This window comes from Cricetulus griseus, chromosome 2 (genome assembly GCF_003668045.3).
Source record: "Cricetulus griseus strain 17A/GY chromosome 2, alternate assembly CriGri-PICRH-1.0, whole genome shotgun sequence".
NCBI lineage: Eukaryota > Metazoa > Chordata > Mammalia > Rodentia > Cricetidae > Cricetulus > Cricetulus griseus.
This window is the reverse complement of record NC_048595.1, coordinates 221,352,747-221,375,479: the sequence shown is the minus strand read 5'-3', so window position 1 is coordinate 221,375,479 and position 22,733 is coordinate 221,352,747. Positions and strand designations below refer to the sequence as shown.

The window sequence follows — 22,733 nt, the reverse complement described above, 5'->3', positions numbered from 1 at the left end:
ATAAAACTAGCCAGCACACACACACACACACACACACACACACACACACACACACACACCTTTATTACTACCATCATTCAAGAGTTTATAAACAGTCTCGTTCACATACTGAGAACATCCAAAGGTGGTTGAATGAATGATGGAAATGAATCCATCCTGTGACTGTATGGCTTCAGAGTGATAGAGTGTGAAAACACATCCAGAAACCAGGCTTTCCAAGACACCCCTAAGGACCGAGAGTTGTGCCTCCTTAAAAGAAGAGAGAAAAGCTGAAAATTGAAATTCATCGCACAGCATCTGTAGCACATAAGCATGTTAAAGGGTTCAGTGAACATCCTTGTCACCCAACAGCCTTCTGACGATGTCTAGTTGCTTCTTTGGATCACTGTGGGTTGTGTCTGTTTGGCTATACGCTCTCTATAGTATTTCTAAATTATGCCATGCATGTACTGTGGTGATATCTTGCTTGTGCAAATAAAGCCTGTCTGAAGATCAGAGGACGGAGCTTACCATTAGCTAACCATAGAGGTCTGAAGGTCTATACGGACAGACAGGAAGTGAGAGGGCTGGGTGGAGAGATGTAAGTGGGAAGGAACAGGAACTCACTCTCTTTTCTGCTGAGAACCTAAGGAGATAAAGGTGACTTTGGCTTGTTCCTTCTTCTCTCTGATCTCTCAGCATTTCCCTCTACATCTGACTCCAGGTTTTTATTATTTAGATCAATTAAGAACTCCTTTTTACAATGTACTTAGTCATCAACTCAAAGTGTCACGTGAGCAATATGACCTGTAGAGCCAGGCATGGCGCCTCATTCCTGTACACTCACAGCTGGGAGGCTGGGCTTAGGTACACAGCAAGTTCTACTGGTGTTGGCTACTGAGACCTTTTAAGTGCCAACCTCACAAAAAGTTCAGATCTGTTCATAATTTACAGACAACTCTTCCTGTTGTGCACTTGGGACACTCCCAAGAAGGATGCTGACAGCACTCTGCCTTTGGCAGCTGTGGGGCCAACAGTGCTTGCTCTTGGGGTGTCTGTGTTGGGCAACCACTCCCTCCCTGCTGGACTTATGTGCAGCTTACATAGTTCAAAAATGCCCCCTGAGAACCATGCCAGTCTTCAGCACACTGAACAACAGATATATCTCTAGACATTTCTTCCAAAACTCTCCAACAAAAAAGCAGCACCAGGTCCCAACCTGCAGATCAGCTAAAGAAGTAAAGGCTTCCAGCCAGGAGCAGGAACTTGTCATTATCCCGTCATTATTCCGTTCCTGCTTTGGGTGGTCATATACAGAAGGTGACAGCGATGGCATGACAGCATTCCCTGACTTGTTCTTCTACCTCCCTAGGCAGCAGTCCTGAGAAAGAAGGAAATGCTTGCCAATTTGGGGATCTCAGAGGCACATACGCTCCACAGAGCCCACCCAGCCCATCATGTTCTTGGAGAGAGAAGCCGTTGCTCTTCTGTTGACCTTTCTGATCATCATAGACACCTCATGGTGGGAAAGAGGAAACATGCTTCATGCAGACAAAGTTTCATGGTTAGCTTGGTTGTTATGACCTTTTGTCCAATAATCTAGTGCATCTAATAATTTTCTTTCTGAATTCTCCCTCCTGCCAGTTCATTCCTTACATGGCATATTATTAAAATACAAAGGTTTTGGTGAGGACTTTTCCTTAAAGCCCTTAAGATTATAGATTCAGGGGTCAGTCCTACCTTATTCCCTAAAGACAGAAATAGAGGAAAGAAAGGAGGGTCATCTAGGCAGATAACTCAGTTGGTAGAGTGCTTGCCTAGCATCTCCAAGGGCTTGGGTTCAATCCCAGCTCCAAGCCGGGTGTGTGCTGCACAGCAGTAATCCCAACACTCAGTTAGAGGCAGGAAGATTGGGGAGGGAAGTATCCTAGGCTACACAGCCTGGTTTGCCCGAGGCCCTGAAGAGAGAGGAGCTTTCATTTTTCTTTTTCTGTTGACTGAGCTGTTTTGGGGTCAGGGGAGTTTTCTGTTTTTTGTTTGTTTTGTTTTGTTTTTTGTTTGTTTGTTTGTTTTGGTAAGCTCAGAAGTCCTCAGAGCCTTCTAGGTTATTTTTTAAAGATCAATTTTTGGATGGGGGATGCCAAACTTAATGAGGCTGGGGGTGGACCCTAGAGCTCACTACGTTCCAATCAAAGAAACAAGATGGCGGGAGGTCAAGATCACCTTTCTGTGATAAAGCTTGGCAGCCTCTAGACTTTGCCATTGTTAAAAAGTCATGGTTCCTCATGAGGCACTCAACTGAGCCTCCCAACATAAAAAATCAAAGGATAAAGCACAATGTCATTACATCTGACACTGGTATGTATTAGCAACATGACGCCATTGTCTGCCTTGCTGCCTGCCATGATGATAATGGACTGAACCACTGAACTATAAGCCAGCCCCAATTAAATGTTTTCCTCTGTAAGAGTTGCCATGGTGTCTCTTCACAGCAATAGAAAACCTAACTAAGACACTGTGTAACAGCATGCCTGACTTCCCATTGTTTCAGGGCCCCCACCAAGAGCATGGAGGGCAGTGTGCACCCTGTAACTGTTGGCACAGAGTGCTGCCATTTTGCGAGCATCTTGCACTTAACCCCTCAAAAGCAGAGCACTGATAATGCATTCAATCAAGGCAATGTGTAGGGAGCCATCCCTGCATTCTCCATTACAAGATGGCGCCTGCATCCGGCAGGCACCGAATGTAAACAAGATTATTGCGCAGGCGCTGGGTAATTTTCCATTCCTTGATCTCTGCCTATTCCGTGGTGTCATATGGCCCGATGAGCTGCAGCCAATCATGGGGTGACACGTCCGAGGCGGCGGTTGCCAGCCTTTATTAGGGGACGGGATTCTTGGCTTGGGGTCTCCGCTCTGGTAAGCTTATGCTCTCCTCTCAAGACACATTAAAGCTTTACTGCAGAAGGATCTGAATGTCCTGTGTGGTTCTTGCCGGCAAGACTATCGCGCGGGACAGCAATGCATTCAAAATTCTTAATGAAATGTTTCTTTAACAGGTGACATATATGACAACAGACAACGATATGGTCAATGTAATGGGTAGGGTGTTTCTTTTTCACTAGTCCATCTTCAGCCTGAATATGCCTGGTCTTGTCTTTTTCTTCAGTCCTTTATAAAAATTCCACTGTATATACCAATTTTTCATGGTTCAATATGATATGAGAATGCTGTCCACAAGGATATGCTGTATGTTGAATGCATTCTCACTACCCCACACACCCTGCCTTACCCACACTTACCCTCCTGTGAGTACCCTCTGTTCCTCTAGACAGTTTTGCCTTTCCTTACCCATCATACACACATACAAGATTTTATGTATATAAAGTCCAGAAAGCACAATGATGTAAAACATATATTGGTCTGCAAGTGGACACTTGATTTACATCCTGCAGAGAACACTGACACACTCAGTGGGTCCCTGAGATGCCTTTTGATGTGACTTTTTGCTACTACCTATGGGAGATTTCCTTTTAAAACTAATCTGATTACTTAATTAGGATATTTATTTTCAAGAGACTATGTTCACTATGTTGCAAGGTTGGTATGAATTCCTGGACTGTCTCAGCCTTAAGAGAAGCTGAGACTAGAGGTGCCCACTCAATAGCTGGCTAAGAAACTAAAATTTTAAATGAAATTTAAGTTATGCTTGGATGTGAATAAATGCTTCTATTAAGAAATATTTGTTTTCTGCATGAATGAGAGGCAAACTTACCATGAAGGCACATGACAGAGGTTCCAGTGACACAGATATGCTTGCTCTCCAAAAGAGATCCCCTGTGTGATGTTGACTGTGATAGCCTGGGAGGATGACATCAGAACTACCAGTAGCCACAAAACTAAGACTTGCGTTCAAGGTTCCCATATGACAAAAAAAGCAGTTGGGTTTTTGGAATGAATATAACTAATAATGTGTATATGTGATAATGTGTGTGAGAAAGTGAAATATGTCTGTTCATGTCACAGCATGCATGAAGAGGTCAGAGGACAGCTTAAAATAGTTTTTCTTTATTCTTGAGAATTTCATATATGTATACAATGAAATATATACCCCATTTCCTCCTCCAATTCTCTCCATGCCCCCAACATGTGCCCTCTCCAACTTTACCATATATTTTAATATATATTATATAATAGGTATAGACTATGTATATGTAAAATATATTTATATATAGAATACGTATATCAGTGTGACTGTACATATAAACACATACACACACACACACACACACACACACACACACACACACACACATATATATATATATATATATGCACACATATTTAACCCACCAAGTCCAGTTAGTGCTGACCATATGTGCATGGGTATTGGACCATCCACTGGAGCATGGTAATCCTATCAGTAGCCATGTCCTTAGAAAGGAGTGGTTCTCCCTCAGGAGCTATCAGCTGCCAGCAGCTAGAGAGGACACCTTTTGGGAGTCAGGTCTCTCCTTCATTGAGGAGAGACACTGAATTCAGGTCATCATGCTGGGCATTGAAATCAGGTCATCACTGTTGTGTAGCTTTTATCCACTGATCTATGTCTCTGGTCCTAAATGCTTTCATATTGGACTTTAAAACAAACAAACAAACAAACAAACAAAAACCTACAAACCCTCCTCAAATCCATATGTGTGGCTGGCAGAAATGACAGGGTTTGTACAAACTATAGTCAAAGCAATGTCCAAAATCTGTGGGCTGAGCTGCATGAAGGAACTATTTAAAAACTGAAGCTCCATGCTGGAGAGGATGTGGAGAAAGAGGTACTTTCCTCCATTGCTGGTGGGGGTGCAAACTTGTACAACCACTTTGGAAATCAGTATGGCAGTTTCTCAGGAAAATGGGAATCAGTCTTCCTCAAGATCCAGCAATCACTCTCTTGGGTATATACCCAAAGAATGCACACTCATACAATAAGGACATATGTTCAACTATGTTCATAGCAGCATTATTTGTAATAGCCAGAACCTGGAAACAACCTAGATGCCCCTCAACTGAAGAATGGATAGAGAAAATGTGGTACATTTACACAATGGAGTACTACTCAGCGGAAAAAAACAATGGAATCTTGAAATTTGCAGGCAAATGGATGGAACTAGAAGAAACCATCCTCAGTGAGGTAACCCAATCACAAGAAGATAAACATGGTATGTACTCACTCATTTTTTATTTTTAAACATAGAGCAAAGGATCACTAGTCTACACTCCACACTGCCAGAGGAGCTAGGAAACAAGGAGGACCCCAAGAGAAGATTGCATAGTCCCTCAAAGAAGAGGATGGGGACAAGAACCCCTTACCAAATTGGAGCCCGGGGGCAGGGAGAGAAAGGAGAGCCTTCATCCAGTTGCTGTTCAAAGCAGAAACAGACACCCACAGCTAAGCACTGAACCATACTACTGGAATTCAGTTGTGGAGAAGGAGGAGGGATGAGCAAAGGAGCCAAGACGGGGCGGGAGAGACCTGCAGAAACAGTGGACCTGACCTACTGATAGAATGGAGACCCTAGTCATAAAACTGGGGAAACAGCATTGGACCAGACCAAGTCCTCTGAATGTGGGTGCCAGCTAGGAGGCCGAGACAGTCTATGGAACCTCTCACAGCAGAGCCAGTCTTTATCCCTAGAGCACAAATGGGCTTTGGGAGCCCATTCCCTATGGAGGGATACTATTTCAGCCCAGATACAGCAAGGAGGGCCTAGGCCCCAAACAATATGACAGACTTTGAAGGTCCTTGGTCGAGGGCCTCAGTATCCCTGGGGAGGGGTTGGGGGTGGAGGGTGGGAGGGAGAGGTTGGGTGGGGAACATGAGGATGGGAGGGCAAGGGAATGGGGGGATGGATATGTAAATATGAGTAGTAATTAAAGAATTTGAATAAATAAAAAAGAAAAAATTCCATCTTAGTATTTAATATTTTTAATAAAAGCTTGCTTAAATTTGAAAAACAAAACAAAACAAAACTGAAGCTCCTTTAGTGAAATTGCTCTCAAGAACACAGTGAGATGGAGCACATTTTTCACATATTAACCTTGTAAGCAATTATCCAAGTGAATTAATTTTTCAAACAGATGACTAGATCAGGCATTTGTTTTAAGGTTTTTTTTCTTGTACGATGAGAAGAAACATGTAGATACTGAAAACAGTAAAAATAACCTTGGCATTCTCAGTGACACTATTCATCATGGCAAACAAAAACTGAAAACTGTGTTTGTCCCAACCTGTATGATTCATGGCATCATCAATAAGAAAAGCCTGTATGTAGCCATACCAGAGCATGCTCAGAACAACCTATGGACAATTGTACCTGACACTGTACATCAGGTGCCCAAACTCTGAGACACATGGGGATTCTGGGGCATTTATTACGACTGGAGAGTTTGGGTGCTGTGGAGATGGCTCAGCTGACAACTATTTGACTTGCAAGCAGGAGAACCCAAGTTTCAGCTCCAGAGCCCACATCAAAGCTTGGCACTGCAGCATATGTCTGCAGTCCCATTGCTGGGATCTGAAGAGACATATGGATATAAGGGGCTTGCTGGCTGCTGGCCAGCCAGCTGAGCCAAAGTAGCAAGCTCCCGCTTCAGTGAGAGACCCTGTCTCAAAGAATCTGAGGCTAGATAGGTCACGGTCCCTATGGGAAGGCCTACTACCATTACTCTGCTAGATGAACAGAGCAACCACAGATCAGGGTACCACCCCACCTTACCAGAGAAGTTTCTTCTTGCAGTAAATGGTACTTAACACAGAAACCCACATGGTCAATGTAACCGAGAGGAAGTAACTTTAGAACGCTGAGCCCTAACTGGGATGTCTACATCATGGCTGTCCGGAAAGGCTCAGGCATCTATGTGGAAGAGGGGACAGAAGGACTGTAAGAGCCACAGGTGGTGGATGACTGACACCGTTGGCAGATCGAGAGACTATGGTAGAACATAGGACACTTGTGCAAGCTCCTCCCAGACAAGATCACAGCATGGAGAAGGGGAAGTAGGCGTGAAGTCCCACCCCTGTCCAAGGCATATTTCACTGCTGCTGGATGAGGGAAAGCCAGTTCAATGAAGTGACAGTTAATTCATTTCCCATGCTCCAGAGTGGCCACCAGTTCCAGCAAAGTTCCGGCAAAAACTTGACTCCGTGACTTTTTGTTTTGCTTTTTAAGAGAGACAGAACATGAAGTTGGATGGGTAGTGGGTTGCAGGAAGGTCTGAGGATTTGGGGGAGGACAAAGAAGATGATCAAATACATGCTATGAATTTATAAATAGAAATAGTATTTAAGAGTAATGTAGGAAGCAATAAAAGAAGACATTCAGTGTCTACCTCTGGTGCACACATGTGCGCATGAACACACACACATACATGCACACCTACACACACTAACCTACACACACACACACACATACATGCACACCTACACACACTAACCTACACACACACACACAGACACACACACATACATGCACACCTACACACACTAACCTACACACACACACACACATACATGCACACCTACACACACTAACCTACACACACACACACACACAGACACACACACATACATGCACACACACACACACACATGCACACCTACACACACTAACCTACACACACACACACACACATGCACACCTACACACACTAACCTACACACACACATGCACACCTACACACACTAACCTACACACACACACACACACACACACATGCACACTTACACACACATACATGCACACCTACACACACTAACCTACACACACACACACACATACATGCACACCTACACACACACACACACACACACACACACACTCACAATAAGTTGAGGAGTTTCTACTTCCTGAGAACTACATACTAAATGAGGAGCAGAACATACCCAGAAATCTGTATTCCCTGAGATGGAGGATTAGGGAGAGGGTATCAATTAGAGGAAGTCAAGGCTCACTTTTCTATTATTTTGGTTCCAGGAAGACAGTTGTCAGGCCTCACTGAAACTTGCTGGGCCCCAAGGACACTGGGTGGAATGTAGGGAGAAAGAGCTTTGTAGGGTGACAGGAAGTTGGGTTCTTGACAAATCAGGACACAACATACACAATATGACTGTAGATCTGCCTGGAATCATTTTTCTCTGTTATCCCCAAGTGACTGTAACATCAGGGTGCCAGCAGGTGCCTTCTTCCCAGGTCTTACACGGAAGAATGAGGAGTACGCTAAAGCATCATTTGCTCCCACACGGCTTCTACACACATTTATTTCAACAGCTCTTAACTCACTACGACAGTTAAAACCAAACGTAACTTCACATGCAAAAATGAGAGACGGTGCTGGTCACAAATGGCATTGTGGGTGACCGATCAAGCAGTGTGGGGAGCTGCCCCACACCCAGGGCCTGCAGTGCAGACATCCTGTAGGTTTCTGACCACTGGGATAAAGGGGCAATGTAGAGATTCCCAAGAATCCCCTGCCAGATGCATCACAGGACACAGGAGACAAAGAGACCAGGTAAGAAAGACTCAGCACATCATGGTACCACAATTTTGCTTTCAAGTGTAAACTAAAATGCAAACTGTACTTTTGGTTTAATTTTATTTTAAGATAAATAAAGATGTTTCTTGTGAGGAGAAATAACTATGTGAAAAGAAAATTATCTTTAGATTTAATACAGGGGGCAAGTTAATTCCCCAGAGGGCCTATTTATCTTGTGCGTGTCTCATATTGCCCAGGCTAGCTCAAAGTCATAGTGTAATAGATGTAGCCATAAACTCCTGATGCTCCCTCCTCCACTTCCCAAGTGCTGGGATTACAGGTGTGCTCCACTATGCCCAGCTGTTACTTTTCTTAGTAGTAATGAACTACCTAGTGAAATATTACTTATGACTGTTTGCTGTTTTTCTCTGCTACCTCTGTCTGATAAGTTATAGAGGCCACTGTAAGAGAATGAGGACTTTTGAGGGCCATTGTGTGCTCTGGTGGAAGGGAAAATAATCCATCAATGAACATCAGAGCGTGGAGGGGAGAAGTATAGACACTGCAGTGGTCTTTTCTCTAAAATATAGCTTAAGATAAGACTCTCCAAGTCCAACCCCGTTGAAAGCAAGGCCAATCTTGTGGCCGAGGAATCTATCATTGTATAGCACACATTACTAAAGGATGCTCCCCCCCCCCCCCCCCCCCCCGCACTAAACAGAACAGCAGGTCCTCGTTTAAACACAGGGGTGTTCACCTGCATCCCAGAGGAGCAAGACTGTAAAATGAAGAGAGATGACAGAGAAGGAAGAGCCCTCCCCATTATCACTGGGAAATGCCACACTTTCCACTTCCACCACCTTGCCTTGTCTAAGGCTTCTCCAGCCCTCACTTCTCAGTCACTGGGTGCTTGTCCCTTCACAGCAGTAGCAGTGCCATCCCTCCCTTTCTGCTGACACTCCATGGCTGACTGACCTGTGACATTGTAACAAAGGCACTGAGTTATTCAACACATGCATCAAAATGCAGGAAATAACAAAATAGCTTAGTCACTGCGCACAAAATAGCTTAGGTGCGCAGTAGGCGTGCAGTAACTTTATGTCTTTTGGTTTTGTTTGTTTGTTTATCTGTTTGCTTTTTAGATAGATTCTCTCTATGCAGCCCAGGAAACCTCATCTGGGATCCTCCTGTCTCTGCCTCCTAAGAGCTGAGATTACAGATAGACGCCACTGAGTCTGGCACCATGCAGCAACTCTGAAGAAAAGTTCAGTGAACCATTTGGCAAATCAAATCAGATACATTCATTTTGCACTTATTTCTTGAGGTCTTTAAAATATGGGCTTATATGATAACATAGTGGGGTCCATGTCTAGCAGTGACAGCATTAAAACTAGAAGCATGAAGTCAGGAAAGGTGACATCACAGAGTCCCCAGACCTAACACAGGAGTCCAGAGAGTTCCTAGGCCAGGATACAAGTGCACAGAAATGCTAACATGGGATTTGATTGTCTCCAGAACACGGGATTCACTGATCCTTTTATTTTAGGGTTTTGAAAAATGTTTATTGTATTTAAAATTGTGTGTGTGTGCGTGTGTGTGTGTGTGTGTGTGTGTGTGTGTGTGTTCATATGTGAGTTCAGTTGCTGGAGGAATAGAGAAGAGGGTGTTGGATCCTCTGGTTATGAACCACTCAACATGGGCATGGGTGCTAGGAACCAAACTCAGGTCCTCTGGAAGAGCAGGAAGTGCTCTTAACCATTGAGCAAACTGTCCAGATTCATATTTATGTGGTTTTGTTTTGAGACAGGCTTCATATGTATGTAATGTAGAGTGAACTCACAACCCTGGCCTCTCTAGTTGTCTCATATTACACTTGTCTGCCTTCCCTCTTAGTGCAGCTCTACTGAAATAATCCTGTAATGTCTACCATGTGCGAGTGATGCACACTGGATGGCGTGAGTCACACATGCTTGGCTCCTCCATCCTGAAATTCTGAATGCATACCCTTGGGTGGCCATGGGTGTCAACTCCATGGCTGCAAAGGGAGTCTCTTGAATTTTGCAGTTACCTACATATCCCTGTATGCTGAGGAACCCTGCAGCTATTTTGGAGACATCCATTTAGCATAATCTGCTTATGTGGGAATTAACTCATGTACTGGGTTTAAAATATATACAAAAGTTCCAACAGGCCATCAGCGCAGGGGAAACTTGAGAGCTCCTTGGCTGACAGTGAGCTCTTTCCATTGAGACCCTGGCTTTATTACCACCCCACAGGTGCTTTTGATTAGTAATATGGGTCCACTTCCCTGATTGAAAGAGTTCAAATCTGAATAAACTTCAACATAGCACTACTAAAATTGCCTTTGCTAGAAGGGACAGTGATGGATGCGAAAGACCCAACTTTGAACTCAGACAAGTCTTTCTTTAAATGATTACTGAATGCATGCTTATCATACACACATGCCAAGAGCAGATCTTCAGGGTGCCCTGGAATTTGGCACAGAACTTAATAAACAAATTATTGCAATATTTAGGTCTTTCGTTATCAATGGTGTTAATAAAGTGTCATCAATGTTTTTGAGCCAGTCATAATCAGATCTGCCATTCAAATCTTAACAGGCCAGAGAACGAGTACATCTACAACTCCCTCCCTCAGAGCAAGTGAGTAGATCTGTATACATCCACTTGTTTTCTTTCCTTTTCTTTCAAAGTGGTGCTGGGTTTGATCAGGCATGTTGGGCAAGTGTCCAACCACTAAGCTATATTCCCAGGGTCCTGCTCCACCCTCTTAAAAAGACTTTTTTGAGACATAATCTTGATACGTTTCCTGGGCTGGCTATGAACTCACAATCCTCCTGCCCCTATTTCCTGAGCAGCTTAGATTACAGGCCTGTACCACCAGGTCCAGCGGAAGATATCTGATGGTGGACTTTTTCTTTGCTGTTGTCTCTGGTAAAACTTTATTTGTAAAAACAGGCAGCAAATCCTAGTTTGCCGATCTTTGACTGTCCATCTTTACATGTCCATGGCTGTCTCCTATCCCTACACAGGTTTGGTTTGGTTTTTCTCACAGTGCCTCCTTTTGTAGGCTTGCTTAGCCTTCAACTCAATAGACTTCTACTTCAGCCCCAAGGTGCTATGGATACAGTGTGCACTGCCATCCTTGCTCTGTTTTTGCTTTTTATTTGTTTTGTCTTTTCGAGACAGGATTTCTCTATGTAGCTTTGGAGCCTGTCCTGGGACTTACTTTGTAGACCAGGCTGGCCTTGAACTCAGAGATCTGCTTGCCTCTGCCTCCCAAGTACTGGGATTAAAAGCATGTGTTGTTTTTTGTGGGGTTTGTTTTTCCTTTAAACTGGTTGGTGTAAAGTTATTATAGATCCAAACCAGGTGGTCTTGTGGACTGCAACTTGAAGCTGTTATCTCAGTTGGAGATGTAGGGCCTTTCCCATTCCTTTCTTTGTCAGTGCTTGGGCTCAAACTCAGATGCGTGCACATGTGCTGTTCCCACCAAACTGTGCACCCACCGCATGCTGTACACCTCCTGTCCTACACCTCCCATCCTGCACCCCAAATCCTACACCTCATACCCTACACCTCATGTCCTACACCTCCCATCCTGCACCCCACATCCTATACCTCCTGCCCTACACCTGGCATCTTTTAAGGTTATCTGTTATTTATAAATCAGAATTTCTTAACTACAAGTCTTCCCTGTAGTCCTAGAAGTATCACTTCCCTCTGGGCCATTCCACCAGCAGAGGCAGCTGGAGAAGAACCAGGGGCGCTAAATGGGTAGGGCAGGGGAGTTCTTCAGGGGAAGGAGGGTTCCAAACCCCTAGAACCTGGAGAATGTTAACCAGAGTTGCTAATAATTCTAAGATCATGGGTAACCCAATTGGTCTGTCTGGGGTTTATCCCCAGAGGTTGTAGATCTTCACAGAAATTGGAAGGGACACTGACACCTACGGAAAAATCACCAACATCTATTCTATATATGTTTGGTTACTATAATTTGAGTGTGGGTCCCTTTCTGAATTTTCTTTGAGATGACTATTTAATTACCTACAAAGGTGTCACAAGAACCAAGGATGAGCAGAGCAACACAAGGTGGTCAACTAAACACTGAGCCCATGTTATCTGACCAGTGTTATTTGTTTTAGGCATAAGCCATGGAAACAAAAGTTTCTTTGAAACTTGACATAAGCTTAAAGCTATCTCCTGTTTCAAAGGATGAGCTCAAAGTGGGGTATAAAACAGAGGATGCAATACCAGACACAAGGAAGGAGACCCCAATGTCAGCCTGTCTCCTGGCTATAGGAAAGGAAGGAGTGGGATTCTCTTAGAATTTGGAAGGCTGGGTTTGGCAGATTACTATGCATCAAACACAGGGCTATGAAGTGATTTCTATAATAACATTATCAGCTTTGTAAAAGGATGTATTTGTGCCTGTTTTATAAGAGAGAAGCCAGTGTTCATTCAGCCATTGGACCCTACCAACCCATCAAATAACTGCCAGAATGGCAGACCCTACATCTAAATGCAGATATAATGAATCAAATTCCTTTTGCTTGAGCTGGAGGTGAGTCTTAGTGATAGAATAGTTGCTTAGCATGTACAAGGCCCTGAGTTTGGCCCCTGAAACATCACAAGAAGAGAAAACATTTCTTTGTTGCTGCTATAATACTATGGGTGACTAGAAATGACAAGAAAAATTAGGAAAGCATGCTGAACAATCTTGCCTTATGTTGATGAGGAAAAATTCAATTTTTGATGGATGCACGTGTCAGGATGGGGAAATGACAGGTTAATTCTTTTTATAAAAACATATATTCCTAGTTTAGTGCTGCCATATAGAAAAGAAGACACATAAGCAACTTTACATTTTCGAGCAGCCACATGGTAAAAGTGAAAAGAAACAAAATTTGTCTGAGATACATTTCTACTTAACTCAAAATATTATCATTCCTACATGGAAAGGAAGCAATAAAAAACTGTTGAGATATTTTAGACTTATTTTTGGTCTATGCCTCAAAATTCAATGTGTGATATATATCAAGGAGATTTTAATTTGGCTTGTCTGCTCTTTCAGTGATCAAAGCTGCATGTGGTAGCTGGCTGCTATAAGACACCAAACAGCTAGAGAGTGATGGAGTCTGATGAACATTTTAGGGTATGAATAATGAGAGTCAGAAACATGGACTTGAGGAATACTCATGGAAAGATAGACTAGAAAGTCTCCAAATGAGACATTAGTTAAGGTCTGTTCCTAAAAGATGCAGCACAAACAGGAGGGGATTGTGAAGTTATGTGAGCTAGCAACAGAATGAAGAGAGTAATCAAACTTTTATATTCCACCACTGCCCAAAGTCCAAGCAAATCCAGAGTTCTGCAGAGGGTTGAGCCTCAGAGAGCATTAGACTATGGAAAAGACCCAGGCAACTGCACCAAGCAACCAGACCAAAACCAGCTGCCTAAGGCACAGGCCAGTAGTCCAAACACCCACATCCCAAATGCTCCAAAGTCCAGAACCTTGATGTGGGCATCTATTGGAGTGTGTGCACATGTGTGTTCATGAATGTTTGTGAGGGTTGGAGGGATGCACGAATCTATGGAGGCCAAAAGTCAACCATAGGTGTCATCCCTCAGGAGCTGTCCATCATGTTTTGGAGACAGGGTCCCTCGTTGGCCCAGAATTTGCATAATTAGCTGGTTGTCTAGTGAGACCCAAGGATCCACCCATCTCTGCCTCCCTAGTACTAGTGTTCTAGTGCATTCTGTCACACTGATAAAATATCCTGACCAAAAGATAAGGAAAGGGTTTCTTTAGCCTGTATTTCTAGGACACAGTCTAGCACTGAGGAAAGTCAAGGCAGGAACTTAATGGCTCTGTGGTTAAGAGACTGACTTCTCTTCCAGAGGATCTGGCTTCAATTCCAGCATCTACATGGCAGCTCACAGCTGTCTGAAACTCCAGTTCCAGGGTATCCAAGGCAGGAACTTAAGCATGAACCTTAAGTAGATACCATAGAGGAATTTTGCCTGCCAGTTGGCTTGCTTGAACACTCATGCTTAGATAGCTTTCTTATATAACCCAGGACACCTGCCTAGGGGACTGTAATGCCTACAGTGGACTGGAGTTTACTGTATGCATTAGTAATTGAGACAGTACCTTCACAGGCATGCCAATCTGATCAAGGCAATTCCTCAACTGAAATTCCTTCTTCCCAGGTGACTAGGCTATGTCAAGTTCACAAATACTAAACACTAAATAGGACAGCTGGAATTATAGGGACAGATCAGCTTTTTTATATGAATTCTGGGGATTGACCCATGCTTTTGTGGCAAGCACCTTAGCAAATTAGCTATCTCCCCAGTACCCAGGACCTTTTGAGTAACAACATAACACCCACCATTACATGGAAAATTCCAGATTCTAGAACTTTGTTATTATTAAAGAGAATTATTAAAAATATTATACAGAATGATCCTCATATATATATATATATATACATATATATATATATATATGAAACATAAATAAATTTCATGCTCAGACTTCAGTCTCCTTTTCCAGATATCTCATTATATATAGAAAAATATACTAAAATTTGAAAACATGCCAAATCAGAAATACTTCTGTTCCTATGAAGCTCAGAAGGAAGCCCTTCAAGCTGCATTAACTTCTCCCTACATCAGAAGTTTTAGAAGCAAACAAAAACAACGGCTACCAGACCAGACCACTAACTTGCCCTACATTTAAGGACAGGATTTGGACCTTTGAATATATTTTGTACTTGACCCTGGATTTAGCTCCTCATCTGAAGGGCCAGTAGCAATTTTCTATAGTTGATGTTAGTATCAACAGAGGGTTGGAAAGAATACAAATAGGTACTCTTTAAAAAGAATAATATTTATAGAGCTACAGTCTTGAAACTACAGCCACTGTGACCATGTGGCTTTGTATTGCCTTCTTAGTATTTTTGAGTCACACCTGCCCTAACAGATGACAGACCGGGTCATAAAATGCAAAGCTTTGTGAATACCATATAAACCTATATTTTTAATAATTTCATTGTTGTTGTGGAATATAAATCTGGAAATCAAGAGAAAAAACTTTTTTATCCTTTTCAGGCCAATTTTCAAATTGTTTTATAAAGTACTATGTAGTCAAGAGAGATCTGAAAAACTAAAATACCAGTATTTATAACATTTTTATGATAACTGTGATTTTTATTCAATCTTGTCTATTTAGGTTATAAATATTATTCTCTCTGTGTGTCTCTTTGTGTATCTGCCTGCCTGCCCCCCCCCGTGTGTGTGTGTGTGTGTGTGTGTGTGTGTGTGTGTGTGTGTGTGTGTGTGGTTGTATGCACGTGTGTGTGTGTCCATGAGGCAAGAGGACAACCCTCTGGATTCTCTCCTTCCACCTTGACATGGGTTTGAACGGAGGACATTAGGCTTGCTCTGAGCCATCTCACCCTGCCCCCACTGTTTCTATTTTGAGATAGGGTCTCACTCTACAGTCCTGGCTGGCCTTGAACTCATTGTGTAGCACCAGCTTGCCTTGAATTTATGTTCCTTCTCCCTAGGGTTCCTGAATGCATATACCATGGCACTCTGCAAGTGACATCTGGACATATACTCCATGTCCCAACTTGTGGAAGCCATACAACCATGGCCCTGGGTAGTCTCAGCAGGTCATGTCCTACCGTTGGCATTGGCCAGGCCACACTGTTCTTCTAATCAAAGGAAAACAGCCAAGAGCATCACACACATGCACTTCTGAGAACAACACCCCCACTTGTGCAATTACCTTGACTCGGGGTATTTGGTGAGCGTGGCCAGGCTGCTGGTGTACATGTGGCCACCTACATCAATGTGGACGGGTGCATTGGACTTGGTGAGCTGAGCTGGAGTTGGAATGCCTTGGTTGTTCAGTGGCGATGCAGGGGATCTGGTGATCAGGGGTCTTGACATATTGGGCCGACTGTCCTACAGAGAGAGAAGCACATTTTAGATATGGTTTCTGTTGTTAATGCAAACAGAAAGCATAAATCATAAGAAATGAGCAAGTGAGCACAATGATAACCACTTGGTAATAAAATCTGGAAATCAGCAGGTTCTCTCACTTTTGTTTTAATGAATAAGCAAAGCAAACCCTGCAACAGAGAGAAAGAAAACTTCATGTGCCTAGCTAGGATCCCATTCTGATGACTCCGAGGGCTTATTATACAAATCAATTTTCACATTATGCAAATAGCAAGTGGCTTGTGGAGAAATCCTATTCATTTCAAATGAAAAGATAATCAATGCTTAAAACAATACACACCCAAATAAAGCATGTGTGGTTTATACTTCTCTTTGAAAACTTCCTCATTGTTATGCACAAGGAACTAAAGCAGATCTTAGCCATGTATATTCTAGAATACAGTTTCCTAAAGTTCTATTTTTTGAATCACAAAAGAGTGTTGCATAGTTCTAGCCATCAGCTGTTCAAAGAGACACCACGGGTTTATCAGTCAATAGATTAAAAAAAAAAAATCAAAAGCCAATTACTTGCTCCCTAGTTCTCTCCCTGGGAGTCTGTGGCTCTGGGATGCTTCAAAAACAACAGAACCCTCCAGTGGTAAATACGTGCTTGCAGATCACAGAAAGCGCCTTTTCTGTGTCTTGACTTCTGAAGAGATCAAGTGTCCAAAGTGAAGAAGATGAGCTGGATGCTGCTACTACCATTTGGAGTCCTAACAGCAAGCGGTGTCATGTGAGTGAGCAGACCAGAGTGAGGGCAGCATGTGGCAGCAGCAGGCATGTGTTCAAGGAACAGAAAGGATGCAAGTTGTCCCAGGATACAGCATAAATGCTCAAACACAGTGGGCAATTCCAAACTACAGGCAAGACACATCAGGTTTCTGGCTCTCCACAAGGGTCAACTATTCGATGCCTCAATTAATGATCAATTGAGGAATAAACCGAAAGAGCATTATGAAATACCGAACACAGAAATACACACACACACACACACACACACACACACACACACACTCCATTCTCAGATTTGTTATTTAGTCAAAGACTGTTTTCAAACACACTCACCATGTATGCCAAAAATAGTTGTGGGCAACATGAAGAATGTCTCTGATAGAGATTTCAGAAGTCTTAAAGTGCAAGTGATAACAGAAAGTGCAAGTGATAACATAAATTTGCAAAGAATCATGGGTCTCTTGATCCTAGAACAGCTTGAGGAGTTACCTGGAGCTCATCTGGTAGACTACTTAGGGTTAAGCACAAGTCCAAGCGAGACTGTGACTGGGCAAGCTTTCCCAGGCAGCCACTAGGAACAGTGAGGTGACAGGCCTTGCATCAAATGTTTACCATCTGTGTGGCATTCTTTTGCATGGCACATGAAACAGAGCCCAGAAACTGTCACTTGAAAAGAGTTCATTTTTCAGTTCCTAAATTGGGTGGCAAATCCATGGGTATTCACTAGTGCATTCTTTACTGTATTTTTCAATAATGCAAAATAGAAATTAAGAACACAAAAGGGTGCTTGGAACACATAAAGAAAAGGAGCTGAAAGGGTTATTAGGTCTGGGAGGGTAAGGGTAGGGGATACAATTACACAAAGTCACAGATGGTAGAACATTGTATGACTAAGTGCCAGAAGTAGCATTTTCAATTCTGGATGACAGAAAACATACTTTACCCCTAAAAAGTGATCAAGGGCTGTGGAGATGGTACAGTAAATAAAATGTTGGTTGTGTAAGTATGAGGAATGGAGTTAGAGTTTATATACACCCTGGCCCAGTAGCATGAGTCTGCAATTCCTGTGTTCCAACTGCCCAAGGAGAAGTAGAGGGAGGAGACTGCCCAGGAGCTTTTGAGTCAGCTAGCCTGGTGCATGAAGTACAACTGCAATCAGCAAAGGGATCATCCTAGTTAGGGTTACTATTGCTGTGATGAAACACTGTGACCAAAAGAAAGTTGGCAGGGTTGGGGTTATTTGGCTCACATTTCCACATTGTAGTCCATCACTGAAGGAAGTCCGGGCAGGAAGCTGGATTCAGGAGCTGAAGCAGAGGCCATAGGGGTGCTGCTTACTGGCTTGCACCCCAGCCTGCTTTCTTTCTTTCTTTCTTTCTTTCTTTCTTTCTTTCTTTCTTTCTTTCTCTCTCTCTCTCTCTCTCTCTCTCTCTCTCTCTCTCTCTCCCTCCCTCCCTCCCTTCCTCCCTCTCTCTCTCTTTCTTTCTTTTGTTTTTGTTTTGTTTTTTGAGACAGGGTTTCCCTGTAGCTTTGGAGGCTGTCCTGGAACTAGCTCTTGTAGACCAGGCTGGTCTTGAACTCACAGAGATCCGCCTGCCTCTGCCTCCCGAGTGCTGGGATTAAAGGTGTGTGCCACCACCTCGTGGCTCAGCCTGCTTTCTTATAGAACCCAGGACCAGTAACCCAGGGGTTGCCCCACCCACAAAGTTCAGAACACCCCCCCACCCCAAAATCAATCACTAAGAAAATGCCCTACAGGTTTGCCTGCAGCCCAGTCTTATATGTAGAGGCATTTTCGCAATTGAGTTTCCATCCTCTTAGATGACTATAGATTGTGTCAAGTTGACATAAAATTAGCCAGCACAACTGACTCTTGTCAACTTGACACACAAACACATCACAGTTAGCCATATTCTTTTCTTTCCTGTTGATCTCCAAGATCATACATTAATAATGACATCACAATGTAAACCATTTCCAAACTTAAAAAGTCCCACAAGTCACACAAATTCAAACACCTTTAAAAATTCAGTCTTTTAAAATCCAAAGGCTCTCAACTGTGGGCTCCTATGAGATTAAAAAGTGAGTCAAATATGTTCTTATTTCAAGAGGAAAGAACCACGACACAATCATAATCAAAGCAAAACCAAACTCCAACTGTGTAAATAACTCAATATCCAGCATCTGGGATTCACCCACAATCTTCTGGGCTCCTCCTGAAAGACCCCCAAAGTGGTACTTTCGTAGAAGGAGACCCGCACCCAGGAATCAGCGAGACCACGAGCTTGGATGCAAAACCGCAAGAGGCTTTATTGGAGATACGGGTACCCGGGAGACTTAGCTTCTGTGAGGCCAAGCGCCCCGAGCCAAGGGAAAGGGGTCCTTATATAGGGAAAAAGGCGCAAGCTAGGAGCAGGGATTCTATTGGATAATTCTAATGAGGCATTGTACAGAGCTATTCCCATTGGTCAATGTATATGAGGCGCTATACAGGGTTATTCAAATGAGGCAAAGTACAGAGTTATTCAAATGAGGTGAAACATAGAGTCTTTCAAATGAGGCGAAATACAGAATCATTTCTATTGGATGGTTCAAATGAGACACAGAGCCATTCCAGATCAGCATATTCTCAAGGTCTGGTGTCTGGTACAACAGACTCAATTCCCCCTCCCTCCGCGTCCAGATGGCTGACCTTGGGGGCGGAGACCTTGGGACGGAGTGTTTCTCATCAGGCGGGCTCAGGGGCAGGGCTCCAGGCCGGCTCACTTGGTGTTTGTTCTCGTGCCGGCCCACCTGGTGCTCGCCCTCGTGCCGGCCCACCTGGTGCTCGTTCTCGGGCCAGCCCACCTGGTGCTCGTTCTCGGGCTGGGCGTGCGGCGGGTGGCGGGGGAAGTGGAAGCCGCCGGGGGTGGGGATCGGGGAAGCCGCCGACAGGAGGAAGAGGAGACAAACTTGAGAAAGAAAGGGCTAAGGGGCAGGGGTCTTTCACTCCAAAGGGCCTGGGTGAATTCTCCACCCTCTGCAGTTCACACAGCTTATCTTCTAGGCTCTACCTGACTCCACTCCACAGCTCTGCTGATTTTCGGAGTTATCCCATGGTACTGGCTTCTCGAAAATGCTGGGCTCTCTTGCTGTAACAAGGCTGAACTTTCACCAATAGCCTCTCTTCAGGGACTCCAGCCTTGTCACATACTGCCAGGCCTCTGATGTTCTCCATAACCCCTTCATGCTTTCAAAACCAGTATCAAAACCTGGATAACTCTTACACTACTGTAGGGGAAGCTGTAGCCACGCCTACTTAGGGGCTGGCTACAGGTGTGCCTGACCATGCTTGGGAGGGCATGGTCAGGGTGACGTAGAGTGAGACTTTCAGGGGACTGTGTTTCTCTTTCGGTTTCACTTTGGTACTTGCTGGACAGACTGCTGCCGCGCCGGCTGGCTAGGTTGCTCTGTAAGTAAGGCTTTTCCCTATTAAATACCCTTATATTTCTACCTGACTCCGTATTGGTAATTTCCCACTATACACTACCAAGTTCAACTACAAGTACAACCTCAGTACAACCACACCCACCTCTGGAGCACAGCTTCTGTGTGCTGTCCCTGATGAAACACTTCCCAGAAGATTTCACTGCAATGACACTGACTTTTTCTTAATCATAGCTGATTCTCCAGTCCCAGCTGACTAGCCTCTATTGTTGCAGCAAAGCCAAATTTTACTTTAGTAGTTCTGGTCCCTTGTTAATCACAACCGATTCTTCAGCTCTAGATGACCAGACACCACAGATTCTTCACAAAAATGGCCTGGTAGAGTCTTTGTTTCCCTTTGAAACTTCACAAACCAGACCTCCAAGGTCTGCACTACTCTCAACATAGTTCTCTCCCAAGCTCCTACAGCACAGTCTGTTGAGCTCTCAACACTCTATGGCTTTTTTTGCTCAAAGTCCTTCAACAATCCTCCCCAAGACAACATGGTCAAATCTGTCATAGCATACCCCACTCCTGGCACCAATTTCTGTCTTAGTTAGGGTTACTATTGCTATGATGAAACACCATGACCAAAAGCAAGTTGGGGAGGAAGGGGTTAGAAGGTTTGCCTTCTATTTGCACATCGTGGTCCATCACTTAAAGAAGTCAGGGAAGGAACTGATACAGAAGCCATGGAGAGTGACTTTCTTATAGAATCCAGGACCACTAGCCCAGGGGTGGCCCCACCCACAATGGCTGGACTCTCCCACATTAATTACTAATTAAGAAAATGCCTTATAGGCTCATCTGCAGTCCAATCATAGGGAAGCATTTTTTCAATTGAGGCTCCCTCCTTTCCGATTACTATAGCCTGTGTCAAGCTTACATAAAACTACCCAGCTCAGGGGCCCTGCCTCAAGCAAGGTTGAAGGTAGAAGACTAATTCCCTAGGTTGCCCTCTCATTCCACATGTATGCTGTGACTTGTGTGTGCATACATTCACAGACACACACACACACACACACACACACACACACACACACACACACACGTGTCATATACATCACACCTCACGAAGCAGTAAGAAGCCGCTTTTAACAAATACTTATTGGGCCCGAGCTGCTGCCAAGGGCTATGTCTGGGTCTGTGATCTCATTGCAGCTGGGGTCTATGTTGATGTCTGTGGCCTGTGTTACCTCAGGGGGGCATTGGAACCATGCATGATGAAATGAAAGGGCCATGCTGAGCCAGCTCTGCCCCTCGCTGGCGCTGCCTCTCACTGAACACAGCAAGAGAGCTGGACCCCACATTCAGGAGAGATGGTCCTACCACTCACCACGGTGAGGGAGAACTGACCCTGATGGCATGAGCTTAGAGGAGCTGGCTCTGCCCACTTGCCTGAGGAGGTGGTGGCCCCAGTAGCCAGGACTGACCAGCTCAGCTACCACCCAGGCCCACATCTGGGCCTGGGGTTGGCTCACCCTAACATCTACCCCAACTATAGCCTGCTGGAGATCATAAAAGGACTGGTCCTGTGGAATGAGACCGGCAGGATCTGCAAGACTTGGGGCAGCCATGGGGTATCTGAGAGGAGGTTCAATGAGGATCCAGTGACGATGGTGTACCAGAAACCAGAGGCTTTGAACCAATGACTCACCGAAATGAACATATGCTAGTAAAGCTGACTGGACAAAGGGTATACTATGTGACACCCTGCGGCTCCCAATGCCACCAGGTTTACTGAGAGGTGATGGAGAGGAGGGAAAGATAGAGGATCAAAGAGGTTTTTTGTGTGATTGCTTGTTTTGTTTTTAAAAATTTTCTTTTGTTGGGGTACTAAAGGGGTGAGGGGAGGATATGGGGGACTAGGAGGTGAGCAGAATTGGGGTGTATGATGTGAAATTCCCAAAGAAACAATAAAGAAATTATGTTCAAAAAAAGAAAAAGAAAAGAAATTCCTATTATGTGGCTTCCTGGATTTTTTCCTGGCTCTGTTCATGCA

At 44.0% G+C, this 22,733-nt stretch overlaps 1 protein-coding gene across 2 annotated transcripts in view; it reads right to left on the bottom strand.

Annotated features, from left to right (window-relative positions):
* Kctd1 (potassium channel tetramerization domain containing 1) overlaps window positions 1–22,733 on the bottom strand; it is a 106,832-nt gene that overhangs the window by 34,918 nt on the left and 49,181 nt on the right. For both annotated transcript variants that reach the window (XM_027404373.2, XM_027404372.2), the window contains exon 2: window positions 16,320–16,498. In XM_027404373.2, the coding sequence (XP_027260174.1) occupies window positions 16,320–16,483 (164 nt within the window). In that variant the 5' untranslated portion in view covers window positions 16,484–16,498. The remainder of the gene's footprint in view (window positions 1–16,319; window positions 16,499–22,733) is intronic.